Source organism: Eschrichtius robustus, chromosome 20 (genome assembly GCF_028021215.1).
Source record: "Eschrichtius robustus isolate mEscRob2 chromosome 20, mEscRob2.pri, whole genome shotgun sequence".
In the NCBI taxonomy this organism is placed as follows: domain Eukaryota; kingdom Metazoa; phylum Chordata; class Mammalia; order Artiodactyla; family Eschrichtiidae; genus Eschrichtius; species Eschrichtius robustus.
The window spans coordinates 62,093,563-62,113,003 of record NC_090843.1 but is presented as its reverse complement, the minus strand read 5'-3'; the positions used below and the strand labels follow the sequence as shown (position 1 = coordinate 62,113,003).

At 48.6% G+C, this 19,441-nt stretch overlaps 1 protein-coding gene across 1 annotated transcript in view; it reads right to left on the bottom strand.

The window, feature by feature from the left end:
• Positions 1-19,441, bottom strand: part of ARHGAP44 (Rho GTPase activating protein 44) — a 146,847-nt gene that overhangs the window by 12,692 nt on the left and 114,714 nt on the right. Inside the window, exons 11-16 of the mRNA XM_068530687.1 lie at positions 13,918-14,029; positions 13,424-13,505; positions 9,709-9,789; positions 6,835-6,948; positions 6,137-6,228; positions 3,971-4,151 (exon numbers count right to left, since the gene is read on the bottom strand). Of these exons, the coding sequence (XP_068386788.1) occupies positions 3,971-4,151; positions 6,137-6,228; positions 6,835-6,948; positions 9,709-9,789; positions 13,424-13,505; positions 13,918-14,029 (662 nt within the window). The remainder of the gene's footprint in view (positions 1-3,970; positions 4,152-6,136; positions 6,229-6,834; positions 6,949-9,708; positions 9,790-13,423; positions 13,506-13,917; positions 14,030-19,441) is intronic.

Sequence of the window (19,441 nt, the reverse complement as noted above, 5' to 3'; positions counted from 1 at the left end):
GAAGCAAAGGGTTTGGAAATCAATAAGCAGAAGGCAGGGGCACGTGGCAGAGTCCAGGAGGGGACCTGGGCAGAGCCTCCCTTCTGGACTTCCTGGGTCTTCTAAGGAGGGAGCAAGGTGATGGGAGGCGAGGGGCCTGCAGCATCTGGGGAGCTGACCCTGAGACACGTGGCCCCTGTTCCTCCACTGGGGTAAGGTGACAAGGGGCAGGGAATTCAGGCTTCTCACACCTGCTCACCCTCAGGATTAACACAGGGCAGGGCAGGGCAGCTGGCAAATCCTCACCTTGGCAAGGCAGCCCCGCTGAAGTCTACTTTACCCTGTTTCACTCCTCCCGGTCTACAGGGACCTCATATTTGCAGGGAACTTACCCTAAGCTACACTTTGTATTTTCCATGAGACACTGTATCATGGAACAGGTCTCCTTGATTCAGGCATTGGAGTGGCATTCCTGTTTTAAAGTCTGTAACCTGGCAGGCCACACAGGGAAAAGATAAGATCTAGGACCTTAAAAATTAGGAGACAAAGCCCTGCCCCAGAAAAAAAAAATCTGAAAGTTGGAGATTCCAGCATAAGAACAGGTATCTACAGAGATAACACAGGTATTACTGAGAACAGAAGTTTGCTGTGGACCATTCCAGGTGACGAGCCGTCAGGGGTCAGTGGTTGTTTTTTGTTTTTCTTTTGGCCCCTGTAGGGTAGACATCTGTCATGCTGTTTTTATTTTATTCATTTTTGGCTGTGCTGTGCGGCACGCAGGATCTTAGTTCCCTGACCAGGGACTGAACGCGTGCCCCCTGCAGTGGAAGTGCAGAGTCCTAACCACTGGACCGCCAGGGAAGTCCCCTGTCATGCTGTTTTTGAATCCTGGTCAGGAACAGTCCTAAGCAGAGATGTCAGCCAACGTATGGCTTTGAGGAATTCAAGTCTACAGAGATGAGAAAGGTTTAGATTTTTGTTCTAGAGATCAGTTACGCTTGGGAAAGACCCACCAAGAGAAAGGAGGAAAGAAAACCTGGTATCTCCCCAAAAACCCACAAAAGCTTTGGGAGTTCCTGCACCATTTAAGGTGAACTTGGAGGTCAGGCAGCAGTGGCAGGATGGGTGCCAAGGTGAATGATGAATAAGAAGGATCCTAAAAATCCTGGCTTGGCCTTGTCTGCAGTCCCCCAGGAAGGCCAAAATCCGGTATTTGCAGCTCCTCTAGGGATAATTCCTCTCCTAAATGCATAACAACAAAGTTTCTTCACCTCCCCAGTACAAATAAAACCTGGAGTCACCTGGCAACATTTCACAGACCTGGTCTCAGCATCCACAGATGTGTAAATCCTGGAAATGTGGAAGCAGAGGCAGGGCCTGGGCCAAGAATGCACCTCCCAAAGGCCCAGCTGACCAATCCAACCCCCAAATATGAGTCAAAGTTTCCCCTGGTACCCAGAACTCTCTAGGTAAGCTTGTTTTACCCCAGGTTCGGGCTCTCTCTGAAGTAAAATTCCCGCACCCCCCCATCCACGACGTAACCCCTTTCAGGGTGGCTGTCTTTTGGAGGCTCTCCATCCTTCCACTAGGTCTGCAGAGGACCTCAGTATCCACAACTGAAAAAAACAAGTCCCTTGGAACACGAGTCCTGACTGTCTCATGACAACAGGTTTTATGATCTAATAAATTTGGGAAATGATGCCACAGCCCCTTGTGAAGACGCATGGCACGTCACAGCGTGTAAAAGACCCTAAGAAGTCATACACTCAAGAAAGGGGTTTCGACGTGTTGAATCCTGTGTTTCAGGGACACATGAGACCCCAGATTTCCCTCTCCTTGCCTCCTGCCCCAACATAACCTAGCATCAGTGGAACTAGTGTTCCATAGAGCACTGTTCAGATCGCTCCCGAACTTCTCAATTACATGTGCTTATTCCAAATTACAGAACGTCCAGGCTAAGGTCCGGGGGCAGGGCCGCTGGTGAGGCAAGACCCCTGCAGAGCAGTTTCCAGCACAGGCTGAGGATGACTCACGCACTAAACTGAGCTCTGAGGGAGGCCGCCAGCCCTGGTGTAAATATCCTCGTGGATTCGGGGGCTGCTGTCGGCTGGCCCTGGTGGAGGCCCCCTCAGGATCAGAACGCAAGTGAACTGGCTACAGGCACATCAGGTTTCAGGAGTGGAAAGCGCAGCTGCACCGAGCTGCACGGGGGCAGAACATTGGTATCCTTTTTTTTTTTTTTTAAAGCTTGTTCTGATTATCTTTAGTTGCATAACAAACCGCCCTCGAAATTTAGTAGCTTATTAATCCGGGCCACAAATCCACAATTTTGGGAGAGTTTGGCAGGGACAGCTTGACTAGTCTACACAGAACTAGCTGAGGTGGTTTGACTTGTGTAGTTCTAGCCTCTGTAGACCCCTAAAAACCCTCTGGTGGTAAGGCCCCAGCAGCATCTGTAAAGCTGCCTGCAGCCCCTGGGGTCCCAGTGGGATGGCAGTCTGTCCACAGAAATCCCAATGACCTTGGCTTTTTATACTCAGAAGACCATACTGTAGGGGCCAGTGGACGTTGAACGTCCTGAGATTCCACAGTGATAACTTTCTCATAGAGGTCACCTGGATGGCTTTTCAGAGGGGACTGGGAATCAGACGAGGTCTGGCAGGGTGGAGCCCACCTCTGATGCAGAAACACTTGGGACCAAAGGACCAGAACTGCCCCTCCAGGGCGTCCCCCCGGCGAGAGACACTTCACACAGGAACTGAGTCGCTTAAAACTGACTTTTAAAAGCAAATTCCAACGCATTTGCTAGCTCTCTCGCTCTCTCTCTGCATCTCTGTCTGTCTCCCCCATGAGGCAAAGATCAGATTCTAAGTATGCTCTTTTTTTTTTCATAGATTGGCGATATCTCCCCCTACTCCCTTTAACTTCTAAGAATTTCCAGCTTTTCTTTCCCCACCAGACAGAATACAATGAACAACAGCGCAGAGCAGAGAAACGCCCCACACCCGCCTCTCACGGGAAGGGTCTCTGCTGGGGAAGGGAACGAGCAGGGACACTGGTCCTTGTGAACACTCCCCATCATCACAGGACACAGGTGTGGGTCTCCAAGGTCGACTCCCACTCAGAAGAGAAGAGGGGTGGAAAGTAAGACTCACGTACCTACACAGTTCTGGGTTTTTCAACCTTTCCTCTGTAGGACACATTAGCCGATGACTCAAGCCCATGTATGTGGGTGCCAGGGCTGAGCTGACACCTCCCATGAATCAGCTGTGCTCGTTAGGAAACCTGTTTACGCCCATTTGACTTCTTATGGGAATCACATCATGCAATTACATATTATGTGAACTGATTTAATATGAGTGCAAGAGGGTCATTCCTATGCGAATTAAGCTGGGCGCATTTATGAGTCTCATAACAACTGCATCAAAGTAGGTGTAGGTGTCGATCATAAAAGACGGGAAAACAACTCTTAGAAACTTACAAGGATTTTACACTCAGACTGCTTCAAGGTTTAGGTTTTCAATCTGTTTCGAAGAGACGGAAACTGGGAATGTTAAACTCCACACTGCAGGTGCTACTGATGCAAGAATGTTGCTGAGGGGTGCAGACGGGCAGAACCATCATCAGAATAAGACCGCTGAAGATTTGAGAACTGATGCACATTTGTAAATTTTGAGTCAAAATAAAGTGTTCAGTATCTTTTTTTTTCAGTTTCCCCTTTTGACCCATTTTTTTTTTCTTTTGATGAGAACTAATCAATACTGATCACAACCATCAGCTCGGAAGGCTGCACTTACTTCCGGCCTGAAGGGTGGGAAGCAAGCCTCGTACCCCGAATAGCACAGATGGAAGCATCAAGAATGAACTGACATGCTAAGAGACACAACCCACTTAAACTGCTGCTGGTAAGTGCAGCCTTCCTGCCATCCCATCTGAATCAATCCCTCCATCCCACAACCCCCAACACTGAGAAAGGGATGCTAGTTCATACCCATCCTTTTTGTAAAACTCCAGCATCATGTTATCCGTGGCAACGCTGAGGGGCCGGCGGGCCTGCTCGGGCTGGCGCCGGTCGGCAGGGTCCATGTCTGGGGAGGGCATTGAGCTGTAGTTGGCATTGTGGTTCACGTGCACCGGACTCCCGTAATTGCCCGTGATGTTGAACTCTATCTCTGCGGGGAAGACAGAATGGGTGCACAAGGTCTGTGGGTCGGCCACACCCTTCCTGGGCAGGAGGGAGATAGCAGAGATGGCCACTTCTTTATGTGTCACCCCTGAAAATCTTGTCCCATGGTTCAGTGTTAGATCATCTATTGATATTAATTCATCTTAATATAATTCATCCTATTACCAGGTGAACACATGTGCTCACCTAGCGTGTAATACGATGGGCATTTAATAAAGCATTTTTCATTTGTGATTCACAAAACAAATTTAGCCAAATAAGAACAGATGGGTACTTTTTCTTTTTGAAAAAGGCAAAATAATCTATCTCAAACCTTATGTTTAAAAGTGAAATGCCAGAGCGGTCTAAATCATATCAGGAAAAAGAGCAATGCCCACTCTCAACACTGTTATCTGACACTACTGAAGAAGTGCTAGCCAATGGAATTAGTCAAGAAAAGAAAATAACAGGCAATATTATTATCTGTAGATGATGATGATGTCTTTCTGGAAAACCAAAGAGAAAAAGAAATTTTAAAGGATTAGAAATAGAAAGAGATCTCACTAAGACTGTGGGCTATCAAATGGATTCTAGTCTCATCCTTTCCTGGTCACAGCCTATTTATGTGCAATGATAATGAATGAGCACAGAACTTACAGAATTATGCCTTTAACTCCTACCTCCTATATTTCTTTATCCTGATTTCCTATCCTCACCCGACTGTGTCATCAATTGAACTCTTATTTCAGAGCTGTCACGGTCAAAACACATGAAGCCAAAAGACAATCAAACTTTAACGTTAGATCAACACTAAGTGATTACTTCTGATGAACAGAGAATTATTAATATTATATCCCCACATGAGTTAATAGTTTGTTGTTGCACAGCCGAAAGCATACCCTTAATATTTACTAAACATAAGGTACAGTACTTTTTTAAAAAGCAAACACTGAATTTAATGTAACAACTGCTGTCTGTCTCTTCAAAGCTGTCACCACTGCGAGTCATTCCCTTATCCAATGGTGCTTCCACGCTAAGAACATTTATGAAACTCCATCTTAGGGAGCTGTCTTGAGAGCTTCATTTTGAACAAGGTACGGAAAAGAATCTTGTTGCCTCTGAGCCCCATCTTTACATGTTGAGGGCAACTCCAAGGACACAGCCTAGCGCAGTGAATGGATGGCACCCAGGTGATCCCCAAGCCCGAAATAAAAGTTCATGTTCATCTCCAAGCCACTCTCTCACTTTGTCCCAGCTTACCCTTCCCCCTCCCCGTGTCTCAAGTCCATTCTCTAGTACTACCAAATGTAAAATAGATAGCTAGTGGGAAGCAGCCGCATAGCACAGGGAGATCAGCTCGGTGCTTTGTGACCACCTAGAGGGGTGGGATAGGGAGGGTGGGAGAGAGGGAGACGTAAGAGGGAAGAGATATGGGGATATATGTATATGTATAACTGATTCACTTTGTTATAAAGCAGAAACTAACACACCATTGTAAAGCAATTATACTCCAATAAAGATGTTAAAAAAAAAAAATATGGAAAGGAGGCATGACTATTGCCAAAAAAAAAAAAAAAAAAAACAAAGTTCATGTTCACCTCAACTCCAGGTTCATCCTCTGCATCTACAGAGCATAACATCTCTCTTTTTTTTTTTCTGCTTCAGCATTTCATGATTCACAGATTTAAAGAAACTATGGTGTAGATGTTAGACCAATAAAATCTGAGGGTATGGTTAGCACAGCACCTTCAGGCCAGAATGTCCCTTGACCAGGGATGAGAGTAAGAAGCTGCCATGACTTGACCCCATTCCTGAGTGGTGTGTGTGTGTGTGCATGTGTGCACGTGTGCACGTGTGTAGGAGGATTAAAAACAAGCCAAATATACACACACCTTTGGCCAGTGGTACTCAAAGGTTTCAGAGGTTCGGAACTCACAGCGACACTCCCATTTCCACAGAAGCCCACTCCCACACCCGGATGCTGACACGTACCCCCGGGGAAGAACCAGTCTGCGTGCTGGATGATGGGCTCGATGATCCCGACGATCTGCAGCGAGACCGTGGTCATCATTTCCGTGATGTTCCTGTGAGCACAGGACAGAGCGGGGCAGGGCGGGGTGAGCGGCCAAGGCAGGGAAGGGGCCCCGGACCAGAAGTCTGAGAGCAAGCATCCTCTCAGGAAGGACACTTCACCTTTCTGAACCTCTCTCCGCCTCTACGGAATGGAGATACCCCAGGAGCCCTCCCTACAGGAGACGAGCAAGTAACATACTCAAAATCGCCAAGTATGAGGCACCTTTCGGTGTGAGGTATGATTCTCATAACTGCCAGATTCTTCCTTTTCCCAGCTCTGTTCTCCCTTTTGAGACAGCCCTCTGTCCCTCCGATGCTGGGATGTGTGCTGTTCACAGGGGCCAGGGAGGCCTGGAAGAGCTTGCCGTGCCTAGTGCTGACTCAGATGAGCTCAGAGAAGACCCTGACTGCAGGCCTAGCTCTGAGACTACCAATGGGAAAGATCTGAAGAATGCTGGGTCTCCTCCTGAGTCTAAAGAAGGAGCAGGCCAAGACAGACATATGACCTGACACATACATGAGGCTGGTGGTTATCCGGGGCCCTGGCCATCCCGCCCAGGCCCCAGCAGCCCCCTGCCCCCAACGTGACCCACACACCCCTTCCTCCCTGGACTCACCCTTCCGCTTGTGGCCACAGCAAGTTGGGTCCTAATACAATTGCCATGTTACTGGGAGTCATCTTGTTGACATCTTGATATTCTGAGAGTTTGGATAAAAACTTGATCAAGTATCTGAAAGGAAGTGAGAAGGGCCAGGTTTAACAAGGGCTCAAAACCAGCCGTGGTCCCCCAGCACCGGGTGGAAACTTCTCTTACTGATAACAAGATTCATACATCCTACAATATAATCAAGACGTGTCACGTGTCAGGACATGAGAACGCTCCAAAAACAGACGGACTCAGCTGTCACTCGGCTAGCTGTCAACATTTGCTTCGATTAACCCAGGCCAGAAAAATTCTCCATCTTTCCTTTTGACCCACTACACAATGACTGAAAGTCCTTCCTTCTTTTCAAACCTCTGTCACCTGCCATCCTCCCTGTGTGCAGAGGTGAGAAGCAGTGTGTAGGTGTCACTGGTGGGGACATTTACATCCTAGGGGTGGCGGCCCCTGGGGTTAACCTCAGTGGGGCTCTGAGAGCCAATGAAGAAAAAGTTAAACCTAGACTTAGGACGTGGCCCAGCAATCCCACTCCTAGAGAAATATGTCCACACGCAAATGTGGACACAAATGTTCCCAGCAGCATTATTCACCACAGCCAAAAAGGGGAGACCACCCACATGTCCATTAAGGGATGAACAGATGAATCAAATGCAGTCCATCCAGACAACAGAATACTATTCAGCCCTAATAAGGAATGAAATACTGACACATGCTACCACACGGATGGACCTCAGAAGCATGATGCCAAGGGAAAGAAGCCAGACACGGAGACCCCATGTTGAATGGTTCCATCTCTATGAAATGCCCAGCGCAGGCAGACGGACACAGGACGTAGATGAGTGTCTGCCAAGGATTGGCTGGGCAGAAACGGGGAATGACTGCTACCGGGCAGAGTTTCTCTTTGGGGTGATGAAAATGTTCTAAAATTAGACAGTGGGGATAGCTTCACAGCTCTACAGATTTACAGAAAGCCACTCGATTGTACACTTTAAAAGGGTACAATGGTATATGAATTGTATTTCAGTAAAGCTATTATTTAAAAAAAAAATCAGTAAGTGAGCTGTGCACAAATGAAGCACAAAAAGAGCTCTCACAAACCACACCAAATCTGCCAGGCTCCACGGAGGCCCCGGACTCTCAGTTACACAGGTGGCGGGTCCAGTCCCATTCTGCCTGGACGACAGTGAAGTGGCTCCTTCAGGAACTGCTGGCTTTCCTTCTGCCCATGGAGCAGAAAGACCACAGAGGCCCCTAAAGCTGCCACTGGGCTACCTCTACCCACAGCGTCTCCTGCAGCATCTCCTGCCACTGGGCTACCTCTACCCACAGCGTCTCCTGCAGCATCTCCTGCCACTGGGCCACCTCTACCCACAGCGTCTCCTGCAGCGTCTCCTGCCACTGGGCCACCTCTACCCACAGCGTCTCCTGCAGCGTCTCCTGCCACTGGGCCACCTCTACCCACAGCGTCTCCCGCCATGTCATACCCTCCAAGAGGCCACACATGCCTGGACCAGGATGTGGGACCTGAGCTGAGTCAATCCACGGGCTGGCCAGTGGCCTAGAAGCACTTGAAGAGTCATACCGATCTGATTCTTGCTCTTGGGATTTTTTTTTCAATTTTGTATATATAAATTGACCCATTTAAGCATTTTAAAGTGTATAATTCAGTAGCGTTAAATACTTTCACACTGTGATGCAACCATCACCACAAACTAAAACTCTGCACCCATTAAATGACAGACCACCTGCTGCCCCACCCCCTCAAAGCCCCTGGCAACCACCATTCTACTTTCTGTCTCTATGAATTGACTACTCTATGTACCTCTTATGAGTAGAACTGTTCAGTATTTGTCCTTTTGTGCTTGGCTTCCCTCAGCGTAAAGCCTTCAAGGTTCATCCATGCTGTAGCAAGAATCAGAATGTCCTTCCTTTTGAAGGCTGAATATTGCACTGTATGTGTACTTTGTTTACGCATTTATCCATCACTGGACATTTGGGCTGTTCCCACCTCTTGGCTATTGTGAATCAGGCTGCCATTAACATAGGTGTACAAAATCAAGTCCCTACTTTCAAAATCTTTTGGGAATACAACCAGAAGTGGAATTGCTGGGTCGTACAGTAATTCTATGTTTAAGTCATGAAAAGTCGCTCCTGGGATTTTTAACGGGAAAACAGAAATAATCAGGCAGATGGCAGCAGGAGCTGAAGCTGAAAATCTGCATCTAAGGAAGCACCCAGGAGAGGGGGAGGACCAGGGGCAATGCTGGCACAGACGAAGTGATGAGGAAGCAGAAAGTGGGAAGGGGCAGAAGCCCGGGAGGGAAAAGATCTGCAGGAGCAGCAGGAAGTGAAATCCTAGCGGTAGCAAGAAAAGTAAGAGACAGACTCGTGGAAAATCGCTGGTGAAAGGCGGAAACCTCAGAATATTCTCCCAGCCTCTTCTTCCTGCAGCCTAGCTCCAGGACACACCTGCCAAGTCCAGCTTCTCCACAGTGTCCACGGGCACCTATCTTTACGATAAACCCCCGATATCTGGAAACAGCCTGCATTCATCTTTGCTCCTTGCAAATCAAAGAACTTAACTGCATTAGCCAACAGCTGGTCAGGTAGCCTGCAAAGTCTCACAGCCCCTTTTAGTCTGTTTCGTCATGTGCAAAATGGTAATTCACAGCCTCCCAGGGCTGCTTGAGGTTGAAAAGAGACCCTGCATGTTAACCATGCTTTGGACGCCATATAACACCATGCCTGCCAGTGACCATGCCTTTTGGCCCGGAAACACGTGTCTGAGGCTTAAATAACCTTGACCCAGTGTCTCCAGGGTCCACTCACCGGATGTTGTTGTAATTGGCCTTGGGCAATTTTTCACAAGCATTCCACAGAGCCTGGAGCCTCTTGTCCTGCTCCTGGATGCTGGGAAATTAATAGGAAAAGCCATTGGTTGAACACGAATCGATGAAGTCCCACCAGGATTCATATTCACCAGCCATCGAAATATTTGAGAAAAAGGAACCAGACGTTGTTAGTGATCGTATCAGTAAACTATTATCATTCAAATGTTTGGTTCTTATTATTTCCCCCTCTAAGGTCTCTTTCTGTCTTGCCTGGGCTATTTGAACAAAACTTCCCCTACACAGGTCACACGGCCCAGGTGAATGGGTGCTGGGGCAGCAGGTGAGGGAGGAGGGCAGAGGCCAGACACCTGCTCTGGAGTGGGCGGGGCCGTGGTGTCATCAGGAGGGCGATTCTGTCACAGCAACAGGACACCAAAAACAGGTCAACCCCACTTCCACACGACAGTGGCAGCTGACTGGCCAGTTCCACAGGTATTAGTTAATGTACATTAAGTGTCTTGTCATCTGGCACATAATAGATGCTCAATAAACACCTTCTGAACAAGTAAATTACATGAACTCATGCAAACATAAGGACATCTGACCCTTGAAGACATAACTCAGAGATGGATAATTTCCATGACCAAAGGATTCTCTACTCTACAAAAAGATTTGCTCTAAGGGTTTCTTTATTGATAAACCCTGTAAGGATTAAAAGAAATTACTTATAAGACTATATTTTTCTATTTACTTTTCATGAAAACCTACCTCAAGGCTGACACGGTTAGGAAGGCCTTATGTTCAAAGAACCTTTTCTCGAGAAAAACTAAAAAGCAAACGCCAACAGGGAGGCCCAGCTCTGACCTCTTGACCCGGGGCCCAAGGCAGGGCAGTGGCCATCACTGGGTCCCCAGGAGTCCTCCCTCCCATCCTGACCCAGGCAAGAAAAACTCCCTTTTCCACTCCTCAACCCTTGAAAGGGCAGATACTGCCAAGACCTTCCCTTCGATAGAAATCAGCACCCACGTACTGAGGGTCTCCCGTGTGTCGGGCAGAGTCCCAAGGGCTGGGAAGCAGGATGCAATCAGAGGAGACCGTTGCCTCCCCCGCCTGCCCCACCAGCCCAGCTCACAATCTAACCAGCTACACAAACACAGCCTCAAACCCGCAGATCAGTTCTCTGCAGAGAAGGAACACCGGGGATGGGACAGATCCTGACTGCCAGCTGCCTGACATCCGGGTGCCAGGAAGGCGGGCCCGAAGAGTCAGAAGGAGCCCACCAGGCAAAGGTTTCGGGGGAACAGTCGCATGGGAGGGGATGGCCAGCACGAAGAGGGAGAAGTCCTGGGAGTGACGGGAGCCTCGGGCCTTCCTGCCGCCTCTGGGCTGCTCGGCGGGGTTCCTGCATGGAAACACTCAGCACACGTGGCCAGCGAAGTCCCAGGCCACCTCGCCTGGCAGATCCCTCACCAGCGCTCCCGCTGCTTCCTGCCAGCCCCCACCCCGACTCCTGGATGGCCCAGCGCGTGGCAGAGCGTCCCTGAAGGCCGAGCCCCCGTTACGGCGAGTGTGGCTCTTTGGTGAGATTCAGCTTCACCAAAGGTCAATGGTTATCAACCCAGTAGCCTTGGGAGCTTTGAAACAAAGAGAATTAAACCAGAATCTCTGAAAAGGAGGTCCAGGCATTGAACCTAGGTATCTTTTAAAGCTTCGCAGGAGACTGATGCACACAGAGGGTTGAAGTCGGCTGTCCTGGGCAAAATTACCTTCGTTAGAGACTGTGGCCCTGATGGCTGCCACCACCATGCCCAGAAACTTCACGCACAACATGCATCTCCTCCAGGGGCAGAAAGGAGCCTTTGCTTTCCCTTGGTTCAAAGACCTGAGCTCTTCGAGGCATCCGCTCACCCCTATTTCCCAATGGAGCCCAGCTTTGTAAATCATCGGGAATGGTCCCTCTCTGATCCCGAAGCACCGGGCTGCTCTCTCCTCCTCCAGCTTGGTGTCATCCAGACCACCCATACATTCAGTAAATAAAAGGGGCAGTGTCCATCAAGACATGTCCTCACTCATCGTCATCCCCAGGACCCCCGTGTCATTCTAGAGAGGCGTGGAGTGCCGTTAAGCACGTGGGTTCCGGAGCCGGACTCCTTGGAGTCAAATCCTCATCCTGTCATTTATTAGACGGCAAGTAACCTGCCACGAACACCTGCTCTGTGACTCGACTTCCTCATCTATAAAATAGGGAAAACAGCACAACCCCCTTCATAGGGTTGTTGTGAAAATCAGATGAGTTAAAAACATGTAATGAGCTTAGAACGATGACAAGCCTCTAATAAACACTCAACAAATGGCATCACCTGTGATTATTCGTATCATTGTGGGCTCTCAAACTCACTTTCCACCATGAGATGCAGGAATACCAGGAAGTCAGCCAGCCTTTTAAAATGCATCATCTCCATTCTACCTTGGATAAAAAACCAGAGGTGTGCACAGTAACCGGAGCGAGCTTTTTCTAACTCTGCACACGCCAGCCTGGCTTCACCTCCAGGTCAGCTGGGTTCTCTTGCAGCCCCAGTTCTTACAGAAGCACATACATACTCCAGCATCCTTTTGGAGCAGCTCAGCTGGTTGCTTTTCACTACTAAATCCCATGACTAGAGACCCCCAGAAATCATCCTTTCATGGGCACTGAGCTCAGTCCTCCCATGAAATGTTCCTCTCCCTCCTGTATCTGTTTCTCCTGGACCATCTCCACCCTCATCTCTCCCAGCCTCTCTCTGGTGCCCATTCTCCTGTGTCCTCCCTAGCCGTGTCCATTTACTCAGCAAAAACCGATTCCTCCAAACAGTAGCAAAATCAGCTCTTACTTAGGGCCAAAGAAAATACATAATACAATCCTAATCACGAATCAAGTGCAGAAGGAAGCCAGGAATCCCACACTTCGGAGCTACACAGGTGACATGGCTGGGGCATCACCTGCTGGGCACCAGCCCCCCGATCTCCATACCCCCATCTTCCCGATGCATGACCAGGGTCTAGGCCTCGTTCCTGCCACCTCCCTGCTGAGGCCCCCCCTCCAGGCCCACCTTCAGGAAAGTGGGATGGTGTCCACTGCCCGGACATTGTATTTTGGTATTAGTTATTCGTTAGTTGTTGTTAATATTTTTTGCCTATTACAGAGGAGGGTAAAGACCCCTGTCACCACTCCCTTGTCCTGCTCTTTTCTCCAGAAGGAATCACCCCCACCCACCAGTGTGAGCCTTTCCAGAACCTTCTTTTATGCAGTTACACATTTATAGAGGCACTCGTAAAATTGTATTGTTTTGAGTGTGTTGGGTGTTTTTTGTATTTCTTCTTTTTAAGACAACAGACTATCCTGTAGGTCCTTGTTAACTTTAGTTCACTCAAAATTAAATCTTCGTATCTTTACACGTGAGCAGGAATAGCTCTACCCATTTTTCGAAGTGCTGCCGGGCATGTGAGAGTGTAGCTATACCGTATTTTATTCGGTCATCCCCTTCTGCTATTCAAGGTGACCGCGCGACCAACACCCAGGTACACACCTCTCCGGGCACACGTACAAGCCTTCCCCCGTGACACATACCAAGAAAGGGATTCGCTGGATCCCAGGTGGCATGCTTTCACAATTTCAATAAAGACTTCCAAAAAAACCACAACCCAGAAGACACCCCAAAACGTGCTGTACTCACTTGGAAGCCTGAATCCACTCATCATAGAGCTCAAAAGTCATCAGAGGTTCTGGCAGCTCCCGGAGGTAAGATTTCAAAGCTCCTGGACATGAACACCATATGGTCCGTGAGCCACTGGGACACGGCAGAGACACATGCTACCAGCCAGCGTCACCATGGGGGCCACGTCCGGGGACGGTTCCCCGACCCACGTGACAAGGTCACACAGTGGCTGCCGCGTGACCGGATCCGAGGCTCTGGCGCGGCTGTGGGCCCTGGGCTGGTGATCACACTGGCCTCCCCCCTCATGTTTCCCACCCTTGCCCCTTCCCCTGGCAGGTGGGGGATGGGAAGGCCTCCCTTCAAGGGCCACAGCCACCAGGGCTCAAGCAGGGTCCTGAGTGGACATGCCTGGAGCACGCCGGGAAGCCCGTGGCTCGAGTGGCCCCGACACGTGGCCGCACACCCTCCACGCCCACCCCTTCCCCCGGAGCCCCTCCAGTCGCGAGGCCCACCTGCAATGGCGTGGGGGTCTGCTGAGCACTCCTGCACATCCACCACGCAGCAATCCAGCGCAGCCTTGAGCTTCTTTAGCTTGGACGCAGATGGGGCTACTCGGAAGAGGCCCTGCCGACAGGACAGAGGGTCACGGGACAGCCTGAACCTCCAAGGCACGAAAGCAAAACGGACAGGCAGGGATTTCCCTGGTGGCCCAGCTTAGGAATCTGCCTGCCAATGCAGGGGACACGGGTTCAAGCCCTGGACCAGGAAGATCCCACATGCCGCGGAGCAACTAAGCCCGTGCACCACAACTACGGAGCCTGCGCTCTAGAGCCCATGAGCCACAACTACTGAGCGTGTGTGCCACAACTACTGAAGCCCACGTGCCTAGAGCCCGTGCTCCACAAGAGAAGCCACCGCAATGAGAAGCCCACACACCACAACAAAGAGTGGCCCTTGCTCAACGCAAGTAGAGAAAGCCCGTGTGCAGCAACAAAGACCCAACGCAGCCAACTGATAAATAAATAAATAAATTAATTAATTAATTAATTAATTAAAAAAACCTGACAGGCAGCCGACCCACCCCGTTCCTCCATGATCTCCTAGGTGCATGCTTCCCATCACCGTTTATCGATATTGGAGCAGCAGGACCCAAGCCTCGCCCACAGCTGTGTCCCCAGCGCCTAGTACGGGGTGACTCAGCGTTCTGGTTCAGTACCTATTTGTTGGATAAATGAACCCTGGGCACTTCGACTTCCAGTTCTTGTGTATTTAAGATATATTTTGGAAAAACAAAAACACTAATTTGAAAAGATACATGCACCCCCAAGTCCACAGCAGCGTTATTTACAATTGTCAAGATAGGGAAGCAAACTAAGTGTCCATCAACAGATGAACGGATAAAGAAGATGTGGTGTATATATACAACGGAATATTACTCAGCTGTAAAAAGGAATGAAACTGTGTCATTTGCAGCAACACAGATGGACTCGGAGGGTATTATGCTAAGTGAAATAAGTCAGACAGAGAAAGACAAATACTGTATGATATCACTTATATGTGGGATCTAAAAAATACAACAAACTAGTGAAGATAACAAAAAAGAAGCAGACTCACACATACAGAGAACAAACTAGTAGTTACCAATGGGGAGGGGCAATATAGGGGTAGAGGATTGAGAGGTACAAACTATTAGGTATAAAATAAGCTACAAGGATATACTATACAACACAGGGCATACAGTCCATATTTTATAGAGACTATAAATGGAGTATAACCTTTAAAAATTGTGAATCACTATATTATATACATGTAACTTATATAATATTGTACAGCAACTATACTTCAATTTTAAAAAAAGGATATATTTTGGAGAAAACTTTGACTGAGACCTGGTCAGAGTTGGAGGTCTAGGAGGTGGATGCATGCACAAAGGTCTACAGTGTGTGTGTGCACCTGTGTCTCTGTGTGTGTCCGTGTCTTTGTGTCTGTGTCTTTGTGTATCTGTGTTCTTGTATGTGTGTGTCTGTGTCTTTGTGTGTCTGCGTCTTTGTGTGTGCGTCTGTGTCTTTGTGTCTCTGTGTGTCCATTTCTTTGCGTGTCTTTGTGTGTGTGTGTCTCTGTGCGTGTCTGTGTGTCCGTTTCTTTGTGTGTCTTTGTGTGTGTGTGTATCTCTGTGTCCGTGTCTTTGTGTCTGTGTCTTTGTGTGTGTGGCTGTGTCTTTGTGTGTCTGTGTCTTTGTGTATGTGTCTGTGTGTCTCTGTGTCCGTTTCTTTGTGTGTCTTTGTGTGTGTGTCTCTCTGTGTGTCTGGGTCTTTGTGTGTCTGTGTGTGTCCATGTCTTTGTGTCTGTCTTTGTGTGTGTGTGTCTTTGTGTGTGTATGTCTCTATGTCTGCGTATCTCAGGAGGCACAGGGCTACACCTTGAGGAACTCATCAAGGCCATGCCCTCAGGGGATGGGCAGACTGGGGGTGGTTTACGAGGGAGCAACGCCTCCGTCTCCTGCAGCCCCTTCGTGTTTTATTCTTAAAGTTACTTTTGAGTCATTGTCACCTCTTCCACGTGAACCACTGCAAAAGTGAGCTACTACCGTATAAAGGGAGAAGGAAGCCAGGGGCGTGTGGAAGGGGAGACGCGAGCAGGTCAGAGTTGGAGGGGAGCCCCCAAGTCACGGGGAAGGTAGACGCGGGTTGAAGACCCGTTGGTTTGTTTCACCTGCTCAGCTCCTTGAATTCTATGATGCAACCCAGACACTGAGACGCTGGCAGGGTCCCCCTTGCTCCTTTAACTGTTTATGGCCACTCAGATTTCCAAGTTCCTTCAGAAGAAAACGTTCCTCATCCGGAACACTGAGTTTTCTGCCTGCTAAGACTGCTAGCCCCCTTCTCAGGATAGGGTATGTCAGATAAATTGATGTCCAAAGCTCTATGGCACCCCTGTGAGGAAGCCTCATGAGCACGTTTGGACCAGTGCATACGTAAGGCTGCTACAGCCCAAAAGCAGGCTGCACATGCATTGAAGGAGCGGGTGAGACCCTCGTCAAGCCACGCCACGGCCCTGGGGGGAGAGCAACCACACCCGGTGATGGACAGAGTCAAAGCGAAGGGGGCAGAGATTTCAAAGAGAAGCTTTTAGATTTCTGACCGTGTCACTGAGACGGCTGCTTCATGCAGTGACAAACACCGGGGGTGCAGGAGTGGGAGGGTTGTTAAAATAGCTTGTGAGCCCAGTTTTCGGGAAGTGAGAGGAAAATCTGCATGGAAATGTTGAAGATGTGGCAGAAAACTCAGGAGTGGAGCCCACAGGAGGACGAGAACCCTGAGTCCTCACTAAGGTCGGGCGAAGCTCTCAGAGAGGGTGATGGCACTGCAGCAAAGATCAGAGCAAGCGGAGGGCGGGGCCGGGCGGTGCAGATTCCCCCCGATGCTGCCCTGATGCTGCCGGCAGGGGCGGGGGGGACCCAGGAGTCCAGGGAAGAGCTGGCTTCAAGGACGACTATGTTAGCAACTTCACAGGCAGTGATGGCCAAGGCGGCTGGACTAAGTCATGGGAAGTAGCAGTGGGGATCCCTGGGGACCACTGAGGACAGCTTCAGCCCAGTGGTGGGGGCAGAAGAGACCAAAAAAAGAAGAGGAGTGAGTGAGTGAATGGTGGTGAGGATGCAGGAGCAACAGATGACGAGAGCTACTTTAAGAAACTGAGTAGCACAAGCCACTACGGAGAACAGGGTGGAGGTTCCTTAAAAAACTCAAAATAGAGTTGCCATATGATCCAGCAATCCCAGTCCTGGGCATATATCCAGAGAAAACTCTAACAAAGATACATGACCACCTATGTTCATAGCAGCACTATTCACAACAGCCAAGACATGGGAGCAACCTAAGTGTCCATCAACAGATGAATGGATAAAGAAGATGTGGTCTATATATACAATGGAATACTACTCAGCCATAAAAAAAATGAAATAATGCCATTCGCAGCAACATGGATGGACATAGAGATTATCATCCTAAGTGAAGTAAGTCAGACAGAGAAAGACAAATATCACAGGATATCACTTACATGTGGAATCTAAAAAAATGATACAAATGAACTTATTTACGAAACAGAAACAGACTCACAGACTTGGAAAACAAACTTATGGTTACCAAAGGGGAACGGGAGTGGGGGAGGGATAAATTAGGAGTTTGGGATTAGCAGATACAAACTACAATACATAAAAGAGATAAACAACAAGGTCTACCGTATAGCACAGGGAACTATATTCAATATCCTGCAATAAATCATAACGGAAAAGAATATGAAAAATGTATATGTATAACTGAATCACTTTGCTGTACACTTGAAACTAACACAATGTGTTGATTTATAAATCAATGATACTTCAATAAAAAATACGTAAAATAAAAAATTTAAAAAAAGAAATTGGGTAGCATAAAACACAAAACCAAACTGCAAGGGAAGGAATATGAGGCTGTGGTTGGATTGAGAGAAGAGATTTTTCTAGGCTTGGGGCAACCTGAGCCTACTTATTATGAAAGGAGAAGAGCTGAAGAAAAGCTGGAGGGTGGGGCGGACAACACAAGTGAGAGTGAGGCCTGGTGAGAGGCGGAAAGGTCCAGAAAGAGCAGGTGGGAGAGTCATGAGACAACACGGGAGAAGTCGGAGGACCTGATCTTCCAGACACTGTTCACACTGAGTAGGCATGTGAAGGCAGCAATAAATTCTTTTCACTTTTTTATAGAATAATATTGTACAGTTACATTTAGAAACATTCCTTATCTTTCAGAGACACACACACTGAAGTCCTGCAGACGCAATGACAGAATGTCTGGGATAGGCTTCAAAACGTCCAGGCAGGGGCTGGGGCGGAAGGTGAAGGTAGAGATGGAACCTGACTGACCATAAGCCAGGCGATGAGGTGCAGTATCTTCTCTTCTGTCTTTCAGTTTTTCCATAATTAAAAACAAATGATGGGGAAAGAATAGGCCAAGTTCACCTCCCTCCATGAAACCATCCCTCAGGGGCTGAAAAGACCTTACCATCTTTTCATTGGTAATATACATGAAAATGCCTGGCACTTAAAATGGGGTCAAAAAACCCATTTATTCCCATCCGTTCCGAATAGCTGAATCTAAAACACGCCTGGCTTATAGGGGGTAGCAGACATACAGTTTCAGTGTTCATCAGCTTCCCCCCCTTCTGCCCCCTCCCTCTCTGCCCCCCCTTGCCCCCCCTGGACTTAGTGATACTTAGAGTGCCTATGGACTGTTTTGAATGAATCAGGTTTATGTGACAGATGCTAGACTCCTCTCCCCTCATAAGTTCATAAGCCCCCAGCTCACTCTTTTATACTTTGCTCAGTAATAAATGCCCTAAAAAAATATTGATTGTCTGATCAGATCAAATGAAGATGGAGTAATGATTTTTAAGTTGCCTGTATAAGAAGCCAAAGATGAGGTCTATCTCCCAGGAAAACATTTACACAACAAGAAAAACAAAAGTCACTGATGTCTCTTTACATGTGGCTCATATGAAATGCTTTCTAATGTCTGTATCAATCATATTTTCAGGATCTCTATAAAAAGGTTAGGATCAAAAATGTTAAAAGGTCTATTTTTTCAATTAGAGAAAGAGGAGGTGGAGGATCAGAGGGGGAAGGAGGGGGAGGGGGAGGAGGAGGAGGAGGAGGAGGAGGGAGAGGGGAGGAGGAGGAGGACAGGGAGGAGGGGGAGGGGGAGGAGGGGAGGGAGAGGAGGGGGATGGGAAGGAGGAGGGGGAGGGGAAGGGGAAGGAGGGGGAGGAGAATGTCCCAGTCACGTTAAAAATGCAGAAAGAAGGGCCAGAGCGGGGCTGTAAGATCCTCATGTCCCGCAATCCCCCACTGTCCCCGGAGAGCGAAGGCTCATGGGAGAAAGCAGGACCGGTTTGAGGAGGGGCAGCTGTACCGCGTCTTCACGGGTTTGGGTTTGTGGGGCTGGGCGAGGACGGTAACAGAGGGATGAGGAGACCCCAGAGGCTCCATGTCGCGGACGAGGA